The sequence below is a fragment of the Neolamprologus multifasciatus genome, chromosome 11, assembly GCF_963576455.1.
Source record: "Neolamprologus multifasciatus chromosome 11, fNeoMul1.2, whole genome shotgun sequence".
NCBI lineage: Eukaryota > Metazoa > Chordata > Actinopteri > Cichliformes > Cichlidae > Neolamprologus > Neolamprologus multifasciatus.
The window spans coordinates 15,804,421-15,823,364 of record NC_140449.1 but is presented as its reverse complement, the minus strand read 5'-3'; the positions used below and the strand labels follow the sequence as shown (position 1 = coordinate 15,823,364).

General features: G+C 41.4%; 2 protein-coding genes across 2 annotated transcripts in view; both read right to left on the bottom strand.

Annotated features, from left to right (window-relative positions):
• Nucleotides 1–7,712, bottom strand: part of rims2a (regulating synaptic membrane exocytosis 2a) — a 147,983-nt gene extending 140,271 nt beyond the window's left edge. The window contains 2 exon segments of the mRNA XM_085178578.1: nucleotides 6,598–6,792; nucleotides 7,334–7,712. Of these exon segments, the coding sequence (XP_085034704.1) occupies nucleotides 6,598–6,776 (179 nt within the window). The 5' untranslated portion in view covers nucleotides 6,777–6,792; nucleotides 7,334–7,712.
• An 838-nt stretch (nucleotides 7,713–8,550) lies between these two features.
• On the bottom strand, nucleotides 8,551–18,571 carry dcaf13 (ddb1 and cul4 associated factor 13). The gene is made up of 11 exons (XM_085178589.1): nucleotides 18,345–18,571; nucleotides 17,832–18,031; nucleotides 17,646–17,753; nucleotides 17,470–17,559; nucleotides 17,224–17,379; nucleotides 16,990–17,067; nucleotides 16,797–16,879; nucleotides 16,541–16,705; nucleotides 14,629–14,764; nucleotides 9,920–10,083; nucleotides 8,551–9,418 (listed from the first exon to the last, which is right to left on the bottom strand). Exons 1-11 carry the CDS (start codon nucleotides 18,562–18,564, stop codon nucleotides 9,331–9,333), a joined length of 1,488 nt encoding a protein of 495 aa, XP_085034715.1. The 5' UTR covers nucleotides 18,565–18,571; the 3' UTR covers nucleotides 8,551–9,330.
• Between the last annotated feature and the right edge of the window lie 373 nt (nucleotides 18,572–18,944).

The following is an 18,944-nucleotide window of genomic DNA, read 5'->3' as shown; positions in this document are numbered from 1 at the left end:
TGATATGTACTGAATGTGAAGGATGTGGCTTATATTCACAGAGAACTATAAATCAGCTCACTTTCTCAGTTTTGTGGCATTCAGTCTAAGGGCTTCCATGAATTATGCTGGTCGCAGAGATATTTAGCCACGTGTTGGCAAATTTAATAAGGAATTTAGCAGCTAAAAACATGATATGTTTATCTATACTTCATGCAAACCGAAACTGAGCTAACAACAATAAACTAAGCTTAGAAGTAGTCTGAGGCGTTTTCTTTATAATAATACAATAATTTTTACAATAATACAATGTCTGTATTAGATGCCACATTTTGGCATACAAGCCTTTGTTAGGGTTAGAGAGACTTCATGGAAACAGTGGCTCTTTTGTCATTGTGTTCCACCAACAGGAATCTTCCATTTGTGCTGTCCAACAGCAGTGGAATATTCCAGTCTTACCCAAGGCGGAAGAATGGAACAATCCACGCATTGGAATTTTTTTTTAGGTGTAATATCACCATCCCATGTGACTTAAGGTATTTGAAATCATATAAAATAGAGTGCCTTGGAGGTCTTTGAGTTTAATTCTTATATACATATATTCAATCCCAAGAGTACCTAGGTCTAAAACCATTCAGATCCAGGAAGGACTCTTACTGAAAAACTCTTTTTGGATATTAAATATTTGGCATTTGGCTGAGTAAAAAAATTCAGATGGAGCAAGAGTCATAATATATCAAAATATACAGTGGTGTGAAAAAGTGTTTTTGCCACACTTCCTGATTTCCTATATTTGTCACATTTATCTTTGTCACACTTAAATGTTTTGGATCATCAAACAGATTTAAATAATAGACAAAGATAACACAAGTACATACACAATGCACTTTCTAGATGAAGGTGCTTACTATTAAGGGGGGGGGGGCATCAAAACCTACATGGACCTGTGTGGAAAAAGTGATAAGTAGTTGGGCCACCTTTGGCAGCAACAACTACAATCAAGCAATTGTGATCACTGGAAATGAGTCTTTTACAGCACTATGGAGAAATTTTGTCTCACTCCTCTTTGTAGAATTGATGTAACTCAGCCACATTGGAGGGTTTTTGAGCATACACAGGCTTTCATTCCACATGTCATGCGACAGCATCTCTTTCAGTTTCAGGTAACGACTTTAACTATACCACTCCAAAGTCTTCGTTTTGTTTTTCTTAAGCTATTCAGATTTGGACTTGCTGGTGTGTTTTGGGTCATTGTCCTGGTGCAAAACCCAGGTGCACTTCAGCTTGAGGTCACAAACAGATGGCTGGAGTGCCAAAGCCTTGGAAATGGCTTTATAACGCTTTCCAAACTGATAGATGTCAGTGAGAAAAACAACTTGCTTGGGTTCTGATATTTTACATATGTTCAGAAAATCAACCCTTATCTTGTAAACTAATGCTACTACTAAGTGCATTCAAATGGTAAACAGGCTGGGAATGAGATTGGTCTAACCAACTAAAATGACTCCACATGTCATGTTTAAAGGTATATTTCTTAGATCCTGGGAGCATATTCAAAATGAAAGCTGGTACTGGGCCGTTTGAAGAGGACGGAAAAAAAACAAAAACAAAGCATTTACAGACATCAGTGGCTAATATTGTGTCAGAGCTAATATGCATCAGTTAAATGTTCATTAACATTATGATACTTTTTTTTTATATATAAGGAAGATATGTGGCTTTACACCCACTTGTAGTGGCTTACAAGCTACTTGTAAACATATTGTTTTAAAGTGTATTATATACAGTAAATCATGTCACATTAGATCAAACTGAGCCAAACTACTTAAAATATACCAACTGTCCATGACCAAAACACACAGATACTTTAATTAGCATGATGATGTATTCATTTGGCGTGTGCTCTGCTTTGCAGAGTCAAGACATCTTCTCTTCCACTTTCTCTCTCTATTTTTTCCCTTGGGGAAAAGCGATGGGGGATGGGAGACTCATGACAGAATCTGCTCTCTGCATGGGAAGGCGAGTAAGCATGGGTGAGTGAGCTAAGGGGGACTAGAGAGACACACAGAGAGAGAGAAACAGAGAGGGAGTGTACTGTAAACTGTCCAGTGGGAAGCTTATCAGCATTGCCTCATCTTATGTCACAACAGTACGACTCTATCTTTTCTTTTCTTTTTAATTTGTCAAATTGAAATTTGCTTTATTGAAATTCATTAATTTACCATCAACATTACATAGAAACACTCAGATTTACAGTTTACACCACTGGCTTTTTCTCATCCTATAATATGAAAGCTGTCATTTTCTCCCCTCGTATATTTTTGTAAGATGCTGTTCTACATTTAAATTTTGTTTCGCAGACATTACAAGCTTTAATATTTTTCCTGAATTCAGATCACTACTGCTGCCAACATAATCTAACACGTGGTATTATTTGTTCAATGAAAAAGTATTAAGTTGAAGAGTAGAACAAGAATTTTAGAGGCTTAGACCTCCGTATAATGTGTGTGAGTACAGTACTCCACAACTGCTGCAGCCTCAGGAGGCCTGAGATCCTATAGCCTCCAGGGACACAGGGCCTCCGAGTAACTCTGACCCCAGCTGGTATGTTGAGCTCTCTGGCACAATCAGATAAATGACCAGGATCCAGGGCTGGGGTAGGGGGTGGAAGTTTTTGAGTGTGCATGTATGTCGGGGGTAGGGGAGGTAAGAGCAAGGGAAGAGTTAACGGAAAATGGGACATGATCAATCAAAGCTAATTTTAGGCCAATGCGCTTCATGTGGAACACCAGCCATCATAGCTGTTGACAGGCATGCTAACCAGAAGTGTAATCTGTGTTTTTAGGCGACTCGTCGTAGAGAGAAGTGAAAAGGAACTGATGAACAGTTTACCCATCACGGAGGACTGTAGTCAGCCTGTGAAAGTAATGTGTGTAATGTGCTCTTTGTCTCTGGAGAGAGTTTTCCAGCATCTGTGATGATGTCATTAGGATTACCCTGCTTGGGTTTTGAGACTAGAAATGGAAAATCAACATTACAAACTGGGGGCTTGAAATCAGTGACCTTTTATTGTATATGGTGGGTTTATGGCAGAAGGATACAATCAAGCTGCATTCGGGGAACTGTAGGATACAGTTGTTTCAGATCTTAACCCACATTAGAGGCTAACAGTTAGGATACCCCTGCATTTTTGGATATCCTTTTCTTACAATACTAGTCTTGCGAGTTAATGAAAGTGCAATATTACAATGGTGGCTTATTTTGTTTTGTTTTTTTATTTCACAGCAAATTCACTGACATTGTTTTCACATGTGATTTTCTAAATGCTTGGAATTGTTGCATTCCATGTTTACATAAAAACACTAAAAGCTTTAGTGATTATATTTATGCTATGATACATGATGCTTAAATTTCTAGTGTGGGGGTCTTTTTAGATAAAATGAAAATTAAAAAATAACCTTAATATAGAAAAAAAGGTATTCCCAAATACAGAAAATAGGTCATACTTTGTTGTGTGCGATTAAATTCAGGGGGGAGCCCAAATAGATGGCAGAGCAGCAGACACCTCACTGCCCCGGAATAGCTGCATCTCAGTGGGAGTCCCTCCTTCAAGGCAGACAGTATAATTAGCACTGTCAAAGGCGATCCCTGAACAAATGGCACAGTACCCCCTGATCCACGGGGTGAACACTGTCGCAAAGAAGAGGACAAAGTGGCATATTTACTGGGATGCTACTTATGTGGTGTTTAAAGTGAAAAGACAATTAAATAGGACAGCGCTTGCTGATGTCACTGATAGGTAGGTGGGGTGAGACTTGTGCCACTGAAGTTATTCAAACAGTTATTCTTCCCACACTCTAGCATGCAGGCCTAGAGGACTAGAAAAGAGGGAGAAAGGAGAAGTGGAGCTGCAGGCATTCTGTGGGTAACCCATCATAGGCAGCTGATACCTTGCTGTAAGAAACAGAGTGTCTACATGAGTGGGGGTCCCATAGCCATCATTACTGTACTGCTCAGGGGCTCACTGAACCATGGAAAGCTAGGATAGTTGATAGCTCCAGAGGATTCTCCATAATGGAACAAATGGCCCTGGAGATATGCTTAATTGTCTTTTATAGGTAGACATGTTAGAATTATGCACTGAAATATGATTTAAAGGCTACAACTTTGATGAGCCTCTGGGGAAAGAAAATAAGCTACAGATACGTATGCCGCTGCCTTATACACTTTTCACTGGGGCAGCACATTTTCAGCACACGCACACACCGTGGCACCTCCAGTGAGATGACAGCAAGTTGGCAGGCCCTGCAGCTGGAGGCTTCTCTCTCTTTCTCTCTTCTATCCATCCCTCCATCCTCGCAGGATTCCCTCTGTTATATTACACACTTCAATGTTCAAGCTGCCACTTTCCAGAAAAGCTATCAGAGCTGCTGTGGGATCGGACCAGGACTGCGACAGCAGAAATGCGTGAGCCACACAGGCAGGGCTAGATGTTGTTGCGGCGTGGAGGTGTTTGTTTCCAACACTGCTGGAAATGCTACGAACCATCCAATGACAAGTTAATCCGCTGCGGTTGTACCTACGCCAGGGCTGAGCATATTAATGCTACTCCGGGATATGTTCTGCTTGTGTGATTCATAGGTAAAGAAAGTGGGGATCTACTGTTTTGATGAATCATGATGAGTCACCACATATGTATAGAGAGGCATTCTAAAACTGAGCCAATATCCTGTTGCACGAAAGGAAACTTTACTATCAGGCCACAGAGGAGTCAGACGGTCAAATCGGAGTCTCAATAGATAGCAAAACAGTGCCAGCCACCCTTCAGTGTAAAATCCACCTCTTTTGCCACATGTAATTCAGTACATGATGTAACCCCCCCCCCCACACACACACACACACACCTGCACACACACACACACACACACACACACAAACACACACACAAACACACAGTAACCAAGGCATGAAAGGGGAAAACCGAAAAGAAAACACAGAGTGCTTCTTATGCAAAGCAACTCAAACAAAGGCCTCTTTGACCTCCCAACATCTGGTGTCCATTCAGCCTGTGTGGCGTGCATCAAGTTACCCAACATTATGGTGAGACAGCCAGTCACGCCTGTCGCAAAGAACAGCCTCTTCTGCCCATGCTCAGTCATCACAAGGCTTTGACATCACTGTCAGACTAAGAGTGACTAAAGCTGACAATCTCCCTTTACCTCCGGAGAAAGAGAAATAGGAAAAACATGCCGCTGTTGGGGAGTAAGGGAGGATGAGGGGAGACAGTGAAAGGGGAGGAAAGGCGGAAAAAGCCTGGATGAATCACCCAGCACGCACCGCAGCGGCTGAGGTAGCCGTGTCTTGGAGTACATGAGTCATGTTCATCATGCAGCAGCACTGGGCAGGGATTGCACAACTTTCTCTCCATTAGGAATGTTGCAAATATTTACCCTTTGATGGGAAAAAACAATAGCTCTAATCCTTCTAAAGAGCTCCCAGTGATAGTGCCACACATCCCTCACACTGAAGTCACTGGCACCTGCTGAGAGGATGGATGGAACACCAGTCAGCCTGCTGCAGCTCTCAGGCACACACACACACACCCACCACCCCAAAACAAAACAAAACAAAAAACCATTTGACACCTAAACTGCAATCGGATATTTATGCTGCATTCTAATACAATAGTAAAAACCATGCAGCACCAAAAGTGTGTGCAGCTTTTCATTGAAGAAAAAGATAAACCCCAAGAAAATCAACAGGATGGAAACATTTAAGGCCCACATTTATAACCTGCTCTCTTAAAAATCCCAATGGGTTCAAAGCCATTTTTTTAATTAACAGTCCATCAGCAGAGTGTGTTTCTTTATAACAGGTCAAGACGAGTGGGGGTAATATTCCACCATAAACGAGATTTATGGCTCAGGCGGTGATAGTTTTAGAGCCATGATGGCGGAAATACGCCAGTCCACCTTAAAAAAAAAAAAAAAAGGGAGAAAAAAGCTAAAACCCTACAGTGGACAGCGCCGTGGTGCTGAAACAGCTCCGAGCGACATCTGTACACAAGAGGAGTGGGAGGGGGGGTACTTTAACGTTGAAATCACACAAACACACACCAGCGTGCGCCATTGCCACAAAGGACACCTTAAATGATCTTTCCAGTGTCATATTGTGTAATCTCGATGACGTTCGTGGGGAAAGGTTAAGCTATTTGGCGTGCTTTTTACGTGAAAATGGCGGGCGCCGCTGCTAAAACCCAACCCATTACAGCTATAGCCACAGCCACAACAAAGTGGGAGGAAAGCGCCTGAAATTCATGTTGCATTACAGCACTGATGCCAAGCTGGTAGAATAATATAGGAAAGGCTCTAAAAGGGGGGGAGTCAAGAAGCGTCAGCCAGGCAAAGGGGACCTTGTAATAATCACTCCGGTAGCCTACTATCCGCTAGTGGTCGACAGCAAAAAGTTCTAGCTTGGAAGTCAAGAGTCAACACGGCCACCAGTATCTCAGAGATATGTACACACGCTGTGTCTAATGACAATCCACCAACACACAAGGTTTATTCACCAAACAGCACCGACACCGCCTGTTAACACCCTCTCTTTCTCTCCGCTTACTTTAGCATAGACTGCTCCTTCGCTTCCTCCTTCTTCTGTCGGTCCATGACGCCGAGGATGATCTTCCTCTCCTCCTCGGTGAGGTGGCTGAGGTCCGGCATCTCCGGCATGGCGCCGGCCGCTGAGGGAGTAGCAGCAGCAGGGCCAGGGCCGCCCCGGGGCCCGTGTGGAGCAGACATCTTTTACACACAGTGGCTAAAAAACGAGAAAGTCACCGTCAACCAGCAGCATCGTGGCCGCTATTATTTATTTATTTACCGTTATTTTCTTAGTGTTAAAGCCGCTAAATGTTCGGTTTGGTTTGGTATGGTTTGCAGAAGCCACCGCGGCTTACCGACAGCATGACATCTTGGTTAGCGGTATCATGAACATTATTATCATCATTACTATTATTACTGTTATTATCATTATTATCATTATTACAGCGTGCTGTGCGAATAAGCGTCAAAATAGGAACTACAGGCTTCATCCCCAGCTAGTGCAATGCTCGCGGTGAACTTATCAAATACGCTGCAGCTGACCGAGCTGGGAATATTCAAGCCAATTTTACACGCCAGCATTTGAGAGCGAGTTAAAGATTAGAAAGAAGCAGATGCCCTTAAAAGAAACAAGAGTGCACAGGCTGTAGGCTACAACCTTCAGGTATTCCAACCACAAGCTTCCATCCATCCAGGGATTAAAAAAGTAGAAAAATAAACAGGCTTAGGAAGAAGAAAAAAAGAAAGACAGCTCTTGCCTTTTATTTTGCAGTCATGTTAAATCCTGTCTAACCCATCGCTGCCATCCCTTAGAGGGGTTTCACTCGCATGTTGGAATAAAAGATGCCCGGTCCGTCCTTATTTGTCTGCCTCTGGGGTCCTTAACCCTCCTCCGTCACTCTGCTTAGCTCGCCTTCCTCCAGGTTAGTAATTCTTGGAGATTTCTTTAATGCACAAAAATGGATGCAATGAGAGAGAGGGGGAGTACTGTGTATGAGTGTGTGTATGAGTGTGTGTGTGTGTGTGTGTGAGAGTGTGTGTGACAGAGAGAGAGAGAGAGAGAGAGGTGGAAGAGGCGGAGCAATGGAAACACGTAGAAGAATAAAGCCGAGAGGACGCGCTGGATGTTCATTGACAGCAGGCTGACAGCGGCCGCTAAAACGCGGAGTGGAAGAGCGGCGCGCAGCTGGAGCACCGCTGGAAGCGGGATGAGCATCATCGTGCATATTTCATAACCAGATCATGAGCGCCGTGAGAGTGTGGGTGGGGGTGTAAAGTGGGAAGGTGAATGGGGAAAATGACCTGCGACGATGATCGTAACCGCTGCAGGTGTGGCAGCGGCGGTTCTGCTTTCATGCACCATTTGCGGCACACGCCGGCTTTGATGCCAGATCACGTGAGCGATTCTGAGGGACACGCGCAAGAAAAGAGAGGCAGAGCGGCTACACAAGGCTGGTGCACTGCACAGTGGAAACAGGAATACTAATATCAATATTATAGCTGCTGGTTCAATGTATGCTAAATAGACACCTTTAGGGATTTAAAGGAAACATCTGCAGTTCGTTTCAAGTGTTTTGTGACGTGAGCCATTTCGAATAAAAGTTGGTTGCAGGCTTATTTTTAAATGACATTAAACTTATTATACGATCAAAGCAGTTCCACACACCTCTATCTAGGAGTGTCTGTACCACCACTCCCTGCAAGGCCTTTCTTATCTGGGTGACTTTTATCCTATTGGACATTTCTCAGGTCTGACCCCACAACTATACATTCCTCTTCCTGACCTCTATCACTGTTCCAAAGACAGTCTCCCTCTACCACTTGTTTGTAGGATTTGAAGGACAACATTAAGAGGACAGAGGCTCTACCTAATAAGTGCTCTAAAGTCAATTACCACAAGCGGCTTGATCTGCCATAATAAGCCAAAATAAGAGTGAACTTCTTGAGTTTGATTTGTGAACGACTGAGCTCATAGTTTCTTCCAAAGTACAAATAATGACATTTATTATAAATATACATCAGAAAAACTGTGTGGAGCCATTTGCATATTACATCGAACAGCTCAGAAGCTAATATGTGGAATTCCAAACATGAAAAAAATACTTCCTTGCACTTTTTTGGTTGTAAGAATTTTGTATTAAACCCGAGGATTTAATCTGCCCAGTTAAAAGCCTAAAATGGAAAGAAATGTACCACTTATTTATGATTAGGTTTTCTTTTTAGGCTTTAAAAGAAATATTTACAGGATCAATTTACAATTGCAATTTTTGAGACTTATGAAAATCCATCAATTTCATTTTGAAGACAACATCCAAAGGTAGGTAGTTACCTATATTATGTGGGCTACATTGGTCATGGACAGAATTCAGAGTAAATATCTTTGCTTTGTGATTTTGTGATGAAAGCCATCTCTGGTAGTTTGAAAAGGAAATTAACACATTTTGTTACATTTTATTCACAGAAAATGACGCATCCATTTATCATGCATCACGCTGAACATCAGTGGTTCCAAGCATGATGCAGCTTAACTTTTTATAATTGTCAAGGTGGCTCCTGGGTTGAGAAACGCAAACTTGCACAAAGCAAAGTGTGAAACAGAACCAAACCTAACCAAGTATACTTGGTCTGAATGCATTTTATAGTCTGTGTCCTTTTCCTTTCCACAACACTCAAGTTCAATCTTCTTCAGAAATCTGAAAAAATATCCATATAGATGAAATCTCAGTCTCTAGTTCTTCTCTCCTTCAGCTTTGGCCTACTTCACCACAGTGACGACATGCTTCTCCTTCTCAGACACCACGGGAACGCTTCCTGGTTTGCTGTGTTTGCGAACATTCCTCTCCCTGAAAAATGACACAAGGAATCATGAATGTGAAATGAAGCTTTCTGGTGAGAATATTCAAGGAAGGATGGAGGGACGGGGAAGGGAGAGAACAGCAAACAGTGAGGAGAGTGACTGAATATGAGACTGTTGACCTAACACCTACGTCACAGACTACACTGATGCACTCTGAAAATAATGCATAAAGGACAGATAGTTAATCATTCACAGTTCAAACACATGTCTGACGTATCATAATACTCCTGGTAATTAAGGGGGGAAAAAAGAAGCTATGAATCACTGGACGGCAGTGCAAACTAGGACAATCAATCCAGCATATAAATGAGTATTTAATGCCAACTGAGACCATGTCATAGAGGGCAGTCCCATCTGTGGTATTTTCCATCAGGCTGGTGTGACTGCTTTAGGTCAGACCTTTCCTGACATCATGGATAAAGAGTGACTTTAATGTGGCTCCTATAACAAAATCAGTTTCTGTGTTATGTAGAAAATGAATGCGTACTTTCTACGACGAGCCTCCTTCATAACCCTCAGCTCCTTGGTCTGGTGGTAGATGGTCTTTGGTAGATGTCGGTGGCGAGCGATGCGCCTGATTTGTGGGTGGTGCTGGAACTTCTCTTTTAGTTTCTGACTGTAGTTGGCAGCCTCTCTCTCCCTGGGGGCCAGCTATATCACATCAGAGAGGAAGAAGTTATTACATAAAACAAATTTTAAAAACGATGGAAAAGAGAGGAGATGAGTGAGAGATCAAAGAAGACAAAGAGAGAAGATGACAATTAGGAGAAAATGTATACTGGGGTCACTGTTGACCCTGGAAGCCAAATTCCACAAGTTAAATTTGGTTGCCCTTCTGCAGCTTTCACACTGCGTGACCACCAGCAGCTCAGGTCTGCTTCATTGTCATGGGGCTATAAAACAATCCATCCTCAGACCAGTCAAAAGACTTCCTATTTCCATTTGATTTAAAACATGGCATTCAAGTTATTGCAGAACTGGGCCCTGTACTATGAAGCAAGCCCAGCATATCCAGGGTAGGGCTGTTCGATATAACGATATATATCGGATGACGATATAAAAACATCTATCGCTTCATTTTACGCTATCGTTTGTTTCGTGGTGTTGCAAAATAAACTGTTCACGGCAATATTTTTCCTCGTTTTGATGGTCACTGTAGTGGCTATATTAATTTCTTAAAGTTCTCTTTTTCTCTTATATTTAATATAACCACACTACGGCCGAACAAGTGCCTGTTTTTAAGCGTTGTCGCTAGCAGCAACGACGGTAAAACCATCGCGTGTCCACTTGCTTATTTTCCACATAAACCTTTCACAATAAAGCTCAAGATCCTGTTGAGACTTTTCAAAATAAACTGAATCACGTGAAAAAGTATGCAGAGTATTTACGGATGAGAAGCAAAAAAGAGCCGCCAGGTGCTAAAAAATAAACCTTAAACGTTAGAACAGGCTTTTCCCCGCAGCACGCCGTGTAATAAATACTCAAAGAAATGGTGGCCGTTACATCTTATGTCTAAAAATGTATCGTTTCATGCATCGGTTAAAACACTCGACTCCAGGTACATGACGCCCAGCTGGAAACACTTCAGCTGCCCGAGATTCACAGAATTTACAGAAAATGTTACATTTTTGTGATTTATATTGTTATTGGGACGATAGATGTCTTATATCGGGATATGAGATTTTGGTCATATTGTACAGCCCTAATCCAGGGTATATTTCTATTATCTGGATCCACTTACCCCAACATCGGCAATCAGGATAAGTAACACACACACACACACACACACACACACACACACACACACACACACACACACACACACACACACACTAACCCTTGTTCTCACCTAACTCTGAGAAAGAAGATATTATTTACATAAATATCTCCTCTGAGACAGTCATGATGTGCAATTAAATACAGGTTTTTTTCAGTGAATACTGGTGGTGGCTTCTTTCAGCCACAAACAGGAACGTGCTCAGTGGACTTGTTAAATTGCTATTCTAACAGTGCTTGTTTAGAGCTGCAGTTACGGTATGTTGTCTAATGTTATAAAATGTTGGACAATACACTGAGCAGTAACTTCTTTTTGACAACATGTTCACTCAAAACCGAATCAATGTCTGTTAAAAAGTTTAAAAAAAGCCAGTGGCTCATAAAAACCACTGGCTAGCTGAGCATGTATTGGCTGGAGCTGCTCCCTTAAAAGGCTTTTATTCTAATTAAAAGCAATGATTTGTCTCAGATTCAATTTGCTAGCGAAGAGCTGTCAGATGCTGATCCTGTTGTACTAGACTAATTCCCCTGGATACAAATACTAAACACTGATTGTATAATCAACAGGACATTCAAAATATGAGACAGTACACAATTATGCATTTCATAGGTTTTTGTTGGGAGGGATTATACATAGCAAGGCTCTTATGACCGGTTACAGTGTGGTGTGAAAACAAAGCATGACACGCTACAGTTGGGGAAGTGGGGGGTGTGACGCTTGAGATGAGCGAGTGTAACATAGGGACAGCTGCTCCCAGAGAAAACCTGCACAGGGACAGTGTGACAGTGACTGTTGGCAAAACAGATGAATCTATTTAGTCATTTAGTCATCCTGTCAACCCAAAGTTGAGGGGCCTGCACTACATGGTGTCAGTGTTAACTGTAATCCTGCTGAGGCTCTGAAAACTTAAGCTATACACACCCAGCCCTCTGCAGAAACCGCCACCACAATAAATCTTCCACTGCTATTAAAACTAAACTCACACACACACGCCCATTCAGCTATCTTAGTGAGGACCTTCATTGACATAATGGTTTCTCTAGCCCCTTACCTTAACCATTAAAAATGAATTCACACCCCACTTCATCTTTTTTTTTGTTTGTTTGTTTTTAACCTTACACTAGACTATAATTTACAAAATGAACCACGTTTTGTAGCAATCCAAGTCCTAAAACTGTCACCTGACTCATTTGGAAAGTGTTTAGTGTACCGCTGCTTCTCATAACTTAAATGAGAAGCGGGATCACTTTCCCCACAGACTTCTATACAACTGGATTTCCTTTTGCAACCACCTAACCTGGCCTCCTACAGGTGTTTAGAGAGAATGCACATCCAGACTGCCAAAGAGGCTTATAACCAAATTGAGAGTTTCTTTATGTCCGTGCTTTCATTGTGAGGTACAAGTAAAAAAGAAAAAACCAGCAATGTGAGAAATATTCCACTACGAAACAGCTCTACACTTTGACTCTATGAGCCAACCGTCACACACAGATCCAGACTAGTCACTGAACATAACGTTTTGTCATCTTCTTGGGACACCTACTTCACAGCCTGTCTCCCTGACATGCCCGGTTATATGGAACTTGGCCTTCAACTTGGAAATGGTACTAGGGCTCACTCCAGTAATTCTGAAACTTGGTTTTGTAGAACATCAGCTTGAAGTTGCTCTATGACACAGACCCTATCGAGATCAGTCATATGTGGCATGCTTGGAACACACACCAAGTGACGGCTGTAGCTGGGTCCTTGCTCACAGTTGCTGCTAATCAGGGACTTGACTGTCATCACCAACCAGCTCAACCAACTGATGCCTTTTTCCTTACAAACGTGTAACTATTAAGAGGAGAAACTTTCCAACAGTATAAGATTTATTACCAAGATCCACTGTTACAACAAAGAAGTCATCGACCAAATGCAAATTTTCTTACTTTTTGTGCAAAGTTTACATATTTTTAGCAGTCTGTATTACCTTCAATCCAAACTCCACAGACAGGCTGTGGATACCTGTGTGTATTTGCTTTTGTTTCGTCGGTGTAACCCCAAACCATTTTTAATGTTTCCGACTTATCCATGTGTAACTTCAGTCAGCGTGTATTGTGCTCTGTTCTCTTTTGGTAGTTGCACTGTGGCTTAAAGTCTCCAGTGTACACACCAACAGCTGTTGCTGCTTTGCTGCTTTCCCTCTTGTCTGACTTATGTTTTATCAAATTCTCCATGTTTCCTAATATCTGCTATCAACTGATTAAGTAGAAGGTTATAACAAGATACAAAAGACTGAAAGCAAAAATCAAATCATAGCAAAGCTACAACGCCTTGTTTCAGACTGTAAACGCCTTAAAAAAACATAAAAACGAAATCACAAGCACTATCTTTTCATGTTATTGACTCAAAAAGTAACAAAGCATGTGAGCATCAATAATTCAGTTGAGTTGACTCTTAACATGTTTTAGGTCTTGGTCTAAAATACAAAGGGTTAAGCTAGAACTGGAGTGATGTGCAGCATCAGATAGAGAACTCCCCGTCAGTGCAGCGTGCTGTACTGATGGTGACACAGACAAAGCCTCGAGTCGGCGTTTCAGCATTTCCTGATAATTAAAGACCATCTGAGTACAACTTGAATGTTAATGCTTCATTATTTTCAGAGAGGCCCACCGCTTTAAGTGATTGGCCGATTTTAAACTGCTGATAGGAGCAGCCCTTGTCTGATCTCTTTAAGTGCAAAGCTTGCAAATAAATCTCCCCTTACACAGTTACAGTAGAACAAGTGCCAAAAGGAGGCCAGTTTTCCACTCGGTTCCTGCATTAAAAGAATAGGCGAGAGTGAATCTGATTAGTAATGAAAGATGGCTGCTGGAGATGGCACGAGAGAGGCAGCTGATCTTCGTGAGTCAGCCACAACCAGGATTGAGAATAGCACAATATAAATGCTGATTTCTGCCATTAAAACCTACATAAAAAAATTATTGCATTAACACTCTCTAACAAAGACAGCTGGAGTGGAAATTTGTGAGAATGCTTTGTCGATGATTTGTTAAATAACTGCACAAGCACTGAGTTTTTTTGCCCCCCCTGTGCCAACCGGTACATTGTACTTATTGAGAGTGATTCTACCCTAAGTCAGCATCCATCAGGGCACTTGGCAACAGTAGTGCTGTGGCTCCTGGCACAGTCACCCACTCTTACACTGCTGAAGGTAGGCGCAGAGCCACAGCAGTGTCGAAGAATCCAGCTAACTCATAAAACAGGTAATAAAGTGAAGGAGAAAGATATAGTGTGTTTGACAGCTGAGGAAAATACAGCTGCCGACTGGCAGGTAGACATCGTGATGAGGAATTACCTGAAAAGCTGCCAAGAAGCAACAAGTTGCCTTTGATATGAAATCAGTAAGAATAATGGAGAGAAGACGAGGACAGACTCACCACTCCTAGTTTCTCGGCTGCGTTGGCTTTCCACAGTCGGATATTCATCTCGTCTGAGCCGCTCAGGATGTACTTGTTGTCTGCAGACCACTTTATACAGATGACGTGTTGCATGCGTTTGGTGTGGTACACCTCCCTAAATTTTAATTTTTAAAAGATTGCAAGGGAAACAACAAGAAGCCAGTAATTACTGTAGGTAGGAAACACCTAGAGACACTCTTCAAACCACTGATGAAGTGCATTTTAATAAGCCAGCCATCACCAAAACAACTCTTGTATTATGACAGAAGAGGGCTTAGAGAAATGTGGTTACACAGCTCAGGTTTGTTACTGTGGAGCTAGAGGTTTCTTGTGTTTATTTGTTTGTTTTTAAACAGCACCAGGTAATAAACAGGTATCACGATAATGTTTAATATCTGCTTTCTGATTACATAACAGAATTGAGCCTATAAGTAGAGTAATTAGTAACACTTGTGCTCTACCTGCTTTGATCTCACAAAAAAGGGGGAAAGTGATGCAAAAATACTATATTTCTACTTGCTGACTACTTACTAATTGCCACGTAAGCCCTCACCAGCCCATGCTGTGATGCTGTCCGGCTGGCAGCTAATGTAACACTACTACGGCTATTTGTTCTGGAGCTTGACAACAGTACAAACAATACAGCATGTACTATTAAGTCACATAGAAACCAAACAACGGCTTTGTTTTTTTGTGGTTCATTATCAACCAGCAGCCATAATCTGCTACTGTGTTTAACACATGGCCTTTTTCACAGGGTGTGTTTGGAGCATTTTGACATTATCCTAGTAGAAAATTCACAGCTGTTATTATTACACTTGCAATTGATTTAAGTTAATGCCTAACAGATATAATAAATAATATACTCAATATTTAATCAATTCAAGCCATCAGCAAAAACACATTGATTTATTGCTATTCCTTTTCAAAGACATTCTTCAGCTAAAGCCTTAATAAATCATTAAAGAGTAAAATATGAGCCAATTAACATTAGCTGTGTAACAGTTCTAAAACTGAGACTCAAATTGAGATATGAACATTGTATAATGTGCAATATGAGTATTGTATTATGATGTTCATAAATTATATCATGGCAGAGAGGAAGAACCAGTAATTGCTTCATTACTGTAGCACTACCAGCTAGTAGCTTCTGGTATGTTAGCTAGCTTTGTGTAAAAATACACAGCTTATCTGAGCTGTTATCCTCATCTTCTCCTGATTTTTTCTAAATAAAGCAAATATTTTTTTGTTGCTGTTCAAACGATGTGTTTAAATGTAAAGGAAGAAGTGACACTGAAAACATTTTTTAATAAAATGTATAACTAATGGTAATTAGCCAGAAGCTAATGTTATTTTGCTAAATAGCAAACTGTCAGTAGTTAGCACTACAGACATTACGTGAGAGAGAACTGGGAAGTCAAACCAATGCTGAATTCTGAAATGCTAATAATTGTTTAAATTAAACTTCATTTAAATGAGGCTTCAAAAAAAAATTAAAAATTTGATTGACAAAATGGCCCAAAACACCGAAGAGAGCGAAGGGGAAAACATTCATCCTGAGGCATCAATACAGAGCTTCACAAAGCAGAAGGTGACATTACGGTTGCTACATCCATTTTTTAGTTGGTCTATAATCAGGCATGGCAGTCTGGTGGGAGCTGCAGTGTTTAAAAGTCATGAAAGTAAAGAATGAACGTAAATAACATCAGAAGAATTACATGTTTTTTTAAGTTATTCCCACTCAAAGGGGATCAAAAAACAAAGCTATGAACCAAACCAAAGGATTTATGCTATAATTTAATTACGCCACAAATTATGCAGCATAGTCAACAACAGTACAGTTTTTCCTAAAACTTTGCTGGCATCATAAGGTTTGATCAGCATTACTGACCTGCTGTGTCCACCGTCCTTGGCGAAGATTCGGATGGTCTTGTCAAAGCTGGCAGACACAAACTCCTTCCCCGTGGGAGCATAGTCAACATCTAGCACAGCAGACACATGGTCCATGTGTACCATGATGGGCTTGGCCAGGTACCTCATGTCATATGTGTAGAGGCTGGTGAAAAGGAAAAAAACAAAAAACATTTGGAAACAAAAAACGGACCAGCTAAAATATGATTAAATCAGAGTTTCTTTCCTAGACTCACTTGTAGTCCTCATTTGCACATGTGAAGTAATAGGCTTCCATGGGGTTCCAGCTTAGCGTGTTGCTCCTCATTGCCATGATGACCTTAAGAAGAAAGTGAGAGCAAAAAGTAGCTGATTATCATGCTACATCCATGTAAATTAACAGGGAGATAAACAAGTGCATTCCTGCACAAACTGTAAGGGAAGATTTACCTTTTTAAGTGGTGTAGATTCCCTCATGTCGTAGAGCACTATACTCCTGTCAGAGGCACAGCTTGCAAGAAGTTCAGTCTGTGGAGAGGATAATCCTGGACTTTATTTATCAGCACATGTGTTGGCTTTAAATCACAATAAACACTTGTGAGCTTATGCGTCCAAGCAACCTTTTTTGTCACATGACTGGAGGGCGGGGCCCATGTGTGTTAGATATAGCATGTGGTATCTTACCTCCACAGGGTTAAAGTGCACAGAGCTGAAGCTGTCTACACCCCAGGTGAAAGAGCGGATCGGGCTGCTCCTCTGCTCATCCCAGATGTCCACCTGCTGGCCGCACGTTGCAAATACAGGATCGTTCTGATGATGATCCAGACCTGTGTACACAGTCTACAAGGGACATTTTTTTTTCATTCATACTTCACTGATACACGAATATGCAATTCTATGCGATGAAACAGCCAAATTATTACAGCATACTTTGCCCAGGATGGTGTTAATTGGCTCCTCTTCTTCTCCGTAGCCTGGTGATTCCATCTTCCATTGTTTGATTGTTTTGTCATCACCGACCTGTTGCAGAAAAAGAAATCATGTTAGATGTCAGCTAATATGAAGTCAAACAATTCGGAAAAGTCTTCAAAAAGATGATCAGTTACCGTAAAGAAAGAGGTCCCACAGTAACGCACAACCATTCCCCGCACAAAACCTTCATGTGCCTGAAGCGTCCGAATGCACTCGTGTTTGGACAGATTCCACACCTTCACCTGAAGATCAAATCCAAAAGGACAGTCCTGTCAGTTTGCAAGAATGGCTGAGATAAAAGGAAATGCATCTCTGCATACCTCTCCATCACAGGAGCCTGACAGCAGGGTGGAGAGGCTCTTTGCGTGCTTGGCCATACAGTTGACCCCATCTCTGTGACCATCCAGCGAGGCCACGAAAGGCTTGGCAAACACACGCTCCAGCTTGGTGGCGTTCAGAGCTCGAGTGTACTCCCTGCTCACCTCAAACGGATGAAGGGAGGGGTCATAGTTTCTGGGGACTAAAAATACACAGCAGTCACTTCTTTATGTGCTCAAAGAAAAGAGCATTTCCATTAATTTAAAAAAAAAAAATCCAAGCGTGCAGGTATGTTGCTGCTAACCAAGTCAACACAGACTGTTTTAGGCTCCATAATAAGGAGTTTAAAAATGTGTGAAGCAAAATTTGTAATTCCAAACGTGCTAAATGCAAAGACAGCTATGCAAAATTAGATTAAAAGCATGACTGTTGTTTCAGTAGCTTTAATCAGATGCTAACACTGTAGCTCTTTCGTATGTATCCTGTTAGCCATTTAGCCGAAGAGTTTCACTTACCGCGCTGAACATCCAGTTTGGTCTCCCGGACATAATCATCCGGGTTCCTTGCGATGACTTTAACTTTCATTTGGTAGCGGAGGGGCACAAGCTTACAGAAAGGGAAAATTACAGCAACAAAACTATTAGCAAGTAGTGAACACACCAGCCATGTGTTGATAGTGAAGAGAGTCAGCGATCTCGCGTTGCATTGTGGGATACCCGGTCCTCCTGGTTGCATCACTCGCAAGTAAAGAAACGAGTACTAAAGTTACAACATTTAGAAAGAGAAGGACCGGAAATACTTTTTTCGTTTGTTTGTTTTCAGCTAAATCAAGGAAAACCAACGCCAACCTTCTGAGAAAGGTTCACGGAGACATCAAGGGACCGTTACCGAAGACACTTGAGAATAAGATATAATAATTAAGGACAATATTACAAAATTATGAAGAAATAATAGATATATGAAAGCCAATAAAAGCGCTATTTAAATCATTATTTGAATAACCAAACTGATTTTATGTAATTTATGTGGAAAACATTTTTAATATAGTTAAGTTTTATCAAAAATGTCTCCAAACCATCATACAAAATATGTCGACGTAAATGATCCTAACTTTT

What these genes read in the sequence shown, in the direction of transcription:
- dcaf13 (XM_085178589.1), bottom strand. Translation starts at nt 18,564, where the DNA reads ATGCAACCAGGAGGACCGGGTATCCCACAATGCAACGCGAGATCGCTG. An exon ending in AATCTACACCACTTAAAAAG is followed by an intron (nt 16,880 to 16,989) that starts GTAAATCTTCCC and finishes TTTCTTCTTAAG; the next exon opens with GTCATCATGGCAATGAGGAG. An exon ending in TGTGCAAATGAGGACTACAA is followed by an intron (nt 16,706 to 16,796) that starts GTGAGTCTAGGA and finishes CCTTTTCACCAG; the next exon opens with CCTCTACACATATGACATGA.